At 56.1% G+C, this 6,000-nt stretch overlaps 1 protein-coding gene across 3 annotated transcripts in view; it reads right to left on the bottom strand.

Annotated features, from left to right (window-relative positions):
- Window positions 1–2,486: 2,486 nt before the first annotated feature.
- Tmem266 (transmembrane protein 266) overlaps window positions 2,487–6,000 on the bottom strand; it is a 76,182-nt gene continuing 72,668 nt past the window's right edge. For all 3 annotated transcript variants that reach the window (XM_070042689.1, XM_070042690.1, XM_070042691.1), the window contains 2 exons: window positions 5,790–5,852; window positions 2,487–3,611 (listed from right to left, as the gene is read on the bottom strand). In XM_070042689.1, coding sequence (XP_069898790.1) covers window positions 3,043–3,611; window positions 5,790–5,852 — 632 coding nt within the window. In that variant the 3' untranslated portion in view covers window positions 2,487–3,042. The remainder of the gene's footprint in view (window positions 3,612–5,789; window positions 5,853–6,000) is intronic.

Here is a 6,000-nt window from a genome sequence, read left to right as displayed (position 1 = left end):
AGCATTGGTATCCATTCAAAACCCAGGTCTGGAGTGGGCGCTGGTGGCTGATGCATAATCCTAGCTACTCAGGAGGCTGAGATCTAAGGATCACAGTTTGAAGCCAGCCTGGGCAGATACATATGAGAGACTCTTACCTCCAGTTAGGCAAAAAGCCCAAAGTAGGGGTGTGTTTCAAATGGTAGAGCACTAGCCTTGAGCAAAACAAGCCAACGGAGAGCAAGAGGCTGAGTTCAAGCACCAGGACTAACACACACACACACACACACACACACACACACACACACACACACACACAGCTTCAAGCTAGAACGTTCTCCACTATGTGTAGATCTCGTCCTGGGTCCAGCCTGGGCACCCACTTCTTTGTGTTTTGTTTGGTTGTGGGGCTTGAACTCAGCTTGGGCGCTGTCCTTGAGCCCTTTTGCTCAAGGTGAGCGCTCTGCCACTTGAGCCACAGCGCTACTTCTGGTTTTTCTGGTGGTTCATTGGAGATAAAAGTCTCCTGGACTTCCCTGCCTGGGCTGGCTTTGAACCAGGATCCTCAGATCTCAGCCTCCTGAGTAGCTAGGATGACAGGCGTGAGCCACAGCGCCCCGCCAGAACCATGTGTAAACCTGTGACCATGTGGGCCCCGGCGGCACAGCCTGGGCTCCAGGCCCTCCCTTTGGATGCAGCCCCGATGGCTCTTCTGAGCCCCTACAGTGGGCTCTTTGGATAGGGGGTGACAGGCAGGGAGCTGTTTTTCCCAGAGTAACAAATCTCCCAGGAGGGCTCGGCTCCATCTCTACCCAACTCCAGCTGCCTGCCAGCCAGAACTGCAGGCCGTGGCGCTCCGGGGAGCCATCAAAACCAAAGCTCTCTCCTCCATCTTCTGCCCACTGGGCCTGCAGGACCGGCTCCTGATGGAGGCCCGGCCTCAGGCCTGCCCCCTTGCCCCTGGATGCTGCTATGCCCAATACCAGCAGCGTCGCCCTGGGCCCCAGCAGCCACGCCCCCATCCCACCTCCCATCCCACCCCTTGCCCCCACACTGCCTGCTTCAGATGGGTCAGCTCCTACTCTGTCTTGGAGATCGTGGGTGGCTGCCTGCTCCAGGATCCGTTCTGAAGCAACTGCTTCTGTAAAGCAGAATGCTTGTGGCTTTCTACCTTGGTATGTGTGAGCATGCGCATGCATGCATGTGTGGTACTGGGACTGAATTTAAGACCTCATGCTTGGGTGCTCTACCACTTGAGCCATGCATTGGTTAATATTTACATGACATAGCCAGGTGCCGGTGGCTCATGCCTGTCATCCTAGCTACTCAGGAGGCTGAGATCTGAGGATCACGGTTCAAAGCCAGCCCGGGGAAGGAAAGTCAGTGAGACTCTTATATCCAATAAACCACTCACAAAACCAGAAGTGGCGTTGTGGCTCAAGTGGTAGAGTGCTCGCCTTGAGCTGAAATGATGAGGGACAGCGCCCAGGACCAGAGTTCAAGCCCCACAACTGACAAAATTTTTTTACATGATATATATTTATATATTATATTGGTTATATATGCTGGACATATATATATATATATATATACACACACATACACACACACACATACATACATACACACACATATGTATGAGCCAGGCACCAGTGGCTCACACCTGTCATCCTAGCTACTCAGGAGGCTGAGATCTGAGGATCATGGTTCAAAGCCAGCCTGGGCAGGAAATTCCATGAGACTCTTATCTCCAATAAACTACAGAAAACCAGAAGTGGTGCTGTGGCTCAAGCAGTAGAGCGCTCGCCTTGAGCTGAAGAGCTGAGGGACAGCACGTAAGCTGACCAAAAAAAAAAAAAAAAAAAAAAAAGTATGTATGTCTGTATGTGGTGCTGGTATTAGGTTTGAACTAAAGGCCTTGCTTTTTTTTTTTTTTTTTTTTTTTGCCAATCTTGAGGCTTGAATGCAGTGTTGGGCGCTGTCCCTGAGCCTCTCTGTGCTCAAGGCTAGCGCTCTACCACTTGAGCCACAGCGGCACTTCTTGCTTTTTCTGTGTTTGTGGTACTGAGGAATCGAACCCAGGGCTTCATGCATGCTGGGCAAGCGCTCTACCACTAAGCCACATTCCCAGCCCATGGGCTTCCATTCTTGCCTTTTTCTTTTTCTCTTAAGGCTAGTGCCTTACCACTTGAGCCACACCTCCAGTTCTGGCTTTTTGCTGGTTAATTGGAGATAATCGTCTCTCAGGTTTGTCTACCAGGGCTGGCTCCAAACTGGGATCCTCCGATCTCGGCCTCCTGAGGAGCTGGGGTGACAGGCGTAACACCAGCACCCAGCCTGTGTTGACAACTGTCTCCTGAAATAACCAGTCCTTCCTTGGCAGGTCACAAGGTTCCCACTCTGCCCAGGCTGCCGACCAAAGGAAAACCTGGGCCGAGGGACGTTTCAGTGCGGCTGATTTTATTATGAAAGCCGGGGTGGGAAAATGGCTGTTTTTCCCCCAGGTCCCCCCTCCCCCACCTGGCCCACCCTTCGTGTCACGTGATGTGAAAACCAGCTTGGTTTTGAGCAGCCTCATGCTGAAATGACCAGAGTGAGGACGGTGCGGGGGGTGCGGGTGGCAGACGGTGTGAGCCCACCAGGACTGGGGGGGGGGCGGTGGGGGGGGGAGAGGAGTGGTTGGGGGTGGGGCTGGGGAAGCCCCCAACTCACAGTGAGTGCTGGGCCCCCGGGGTCCCGGGTGCCCTCAGGCGTGAAGGCAACAGAAGAGCCCGGGCTGGCCTTCCATCCTCGACCCTGCTGAAGCGGGGCCCCAGGCTGGTGTTTATAAAAAAACGTTAAAAACGAAAACACAAACACAAATAAACCACCCCAAAACCACCCCCCCAAAAAAAGAAAACCACCACCCAGCCATGAGCACCACCCCCCTTTCCCCTGAATGGGACGAGAAGAGGAGGCCAGCCTCCCCGGAGGCTGGCAGCACCCTGAGGAAGGCCAGGCGGAATCGGGGGCCCCACCCGTGGCCCTCGGGGAAGCCTCCGGGGTCCCCCCCCCCCCCCGGCTCTAGCCCTCGGGGATCCTGAGCTTTGGCTCTGTGCATTCCAGCGCTCTGAGCTTGTCCTCCAGCGCAGGCGCAGTGGGCAGCAGGTGGACGGCCGGCTGGAGCGGCTGGACAGCCAGCTTGTCGTCTTGGTTCTTCTGGTTGTACAGACTCACTCGCTGGGCCAGCTCGGGGCTGGGCCGGGCAGCTGGGGCTGGGTCCGAGGGCCTCTGGGCTGGGCAGAGGTCCCTGGTCAGGGTGGACAGCAGGTCCTGGACTGTGGCCTCAGCCATCTGGCGGGAGGGTGGTGGCCGCATCTGGGGACATGGGCCCAGCTCCGACAGCAGCTCCTCCTTCCCGGTGCTGCAGTCCGTGGAGGAGCCGCGGGGCTGGCTCCTGTCGCTTTGGGCCCAGGGGACAGAGCTATGGGATGAGGGGACACTGCTCTCCGAGATGATGCTGGCGCAGGTACCGTGGTCACCCGGCTTCAGGGGCACGTCCACCGAGAAGAGGTCTGAAGAGATGTTTGGCTGGTGGACGTCGATGGCGGCCGTGGTGAGCACACACGCTGCTGGCTCTGGAACCCCGCTGTCTGCAAGCAATGGGGACCCTGTGGTCACATGTGGGCCGATGTGGACAGCAGGCCTGGACTACAGGCATGTGCTACAGACAGGGGCAAGTTGTGGTTCACTACCCATCCTGGAGCCAAGGAAGATCTCTGTGCTCCGTGTGTGTGTGTGTGTGTGTGTGTGTGTGTGTGTGTGTGTGTGTGTGTGTGTGTGTGTGTGTGTGTGTGTGTGAAAAAGAGAGAGAGAGAGAGAGTGTGTGTGTGTATATGAGTGTTCTGGGGCTTGACTCAGGACCTCAGCACTGTCCCTGAGCTTTTTTGCTCAAGGCTAACACTACACCACTAGAACGATAGCTCCACTTCCAGCTTTTTGGTGGTTAAGTGGAGATAAGAGTCTCTGGGACTTTCCTGCCCGGGGCTGGCTTTCAACCACGATCCTCAGATCTCAGCCTCTTGAGTAGCTGGGATGACAGGCGTGTGCTACCAGTGCCCAACTTCTGATCTGAGGTGTGGCCATTGAACACTGTTTGGTGGCTCATGCTTCCGGTGGCAGAGGCTTTGTATTCTCGTCTGTGCTTTGTCAGGGCCGAGGGTGTGTTCCAGTGGGCGGCAGCTAGCTGCTGGACCCTCAATGTAGCCAATCTGGGGCCGGGATCCCAAACCACCCGCAATGGATTGGTATTACTTTAAGCCACTGAAAAGCAGCATTTAGGACCCCGGGCCTATCCAGACTCAGAAAACACAGGCAGCTGGCACCAGGGACCCGGTCCCTGTCTGTGGAGGCCTGACTTGGTCTTAGTGGGCCTGTGGGGGCTGGGGCTACCCGAGCTGGGCTTTGAAGGTTAATCATGCCCCCCTTAAGGGATGGGTAACAGCGGGTGCATTTGCGTAGGATGTTTGTCCCTCTAAAGTTGTGGACTAGCCGGGCGCCGGTGGCTCACGCCTGTAATCCTAGCTACTCAGGAGGCTGAGATCTGAGGATCACGGTTCAAAGCCAGCCCGGGCAGGAGAGACCGGGAGACTCCTATCTCCAATAAACCACCAGAAAACCGGAAGTGGCGCTGTAGCTCGAGTGGTAGAGCGCTCGCCTTGAGCTGAAGAGCTGAGGGACAGCGCCCAGGCCCAGAGTTCAGGCCCCACGACCGCAAAAAAAAAAAAAGTTGTGGACTGGCAATGTGGACAGGGAGATTTGGGCAGAAGGGAGGGGTCTGTGAATCCAGCGGACTGAGTGCTGCTCAGAGCAAGCAGACAGACGGAGCCTTAGCAGGCTAAAGGGGGGGGGGACCCAAATTAATGACGCATGGCCCCAAGTAAGATTTTCTCTTTCCTGTGGAATTTAGCCTCTGGGTCTGGGTTGCAGAGAAACAAGCCCTGAAGAACAAGACAGTCTCTAAAACGGCTGTCTCCCACTAAGTAAGGGCAAGTGTCTTGCCAGGCACGGTGGCTCACGCCTGTCCTTCCAGCTACTCAGGAGGCTGAGACCTGAGGATCGAGGTTCAAAGCCAGCCTGGGCAGACAAATCTGTGCCACTCTCATCTCCAATCAAATAGCAAAAAGCTGGAGATAGCTGGGTGAGGGTGGCTCACGCCATAATCCTACTCAGGAGGCTGAGATCTGAGGATCGCAGTTTGAGGCCAGCCTGGGCGGGAAAGTCCACAAGACTCTTATCTCCAATGAACCAGCAATAAGCCTGCAGTAGAGCTGTGGCTTAAGTGGTAGAGGGCTAGTGTGGAGTGTTAAAAGCCAAGCGTGAGGTAGAGAGAGGTCCAGAGTTCAAGCCCCAGTATTGGCAGAACAAACCAATCATGAAGCGCTGGCCTTCTCCGGGGTCCTTTCCCAGGGCCCGTGCCTCTGTCTGCAGGGGTTCAGTGAGTGCCCCCTTGCCCGGCTTACCTAAGAGGCACTCGGGTTAGGGAGAGATGTCACACACATTCTGGGTAACACGCCCTGTTCTATGTCAGGCTCTACATACAGCTCTCATTAATGGGTAACGGCAGAGCACCCCACCGGGTCCCCGCCAGCTCAGCCCTGGGACACCCCAGCACCAGCTCTGAGCCAATTTCTGCTCTGTGTCCGGTGGCTGTGGTCTGCAGGCGCCAGTCAGGCAAGGCCTGGCCGACTGTGCTTATCCTTGGATGTCAGGGTGGCTGCGGTGGCCTTTGAGTCCTGGTTCACCCGCAACAGCCCCCACCTGGGACTTACCACTGCTGGGGCCGTTGTAGTACTGACTGATGTAGCTGTTCATGTCGTCGTCTGCGACAGCATCTGTGGAAGTGGAGACAGAGAAGGGGGGGGGGAAGGGAAGGGAGGAGAGGAGAAGGGAGAGAGGGAGGGAGGGAGGAAGGGAGGGAGAGACAGGCACTGTGGCAAGTTCAAAACTCCTGTCCTGACCAGCTGGCACTGGTAGCTCACG

This window comes from Dipodomys merriami, unplaced genomic scaffold (assembly GCF_024711535.1).
Source record: "Dipodomys merriami isolate MVZ:Mamm:240054 unplaced genomic scaffold, mDipMer1.0.p SCAF_33, whole genome shotgun sequence".
Taxonomy (NCBI): domain Eukaryota; kingdom Metazoa; phylum Chordata; class Mammalia; order Rodentia; family Heteromyidae; genus Dipodomys; species Dipodomys merriami.
This window is presented reverse-complemented; position numbering and strand designations above follow the sequence as displayed.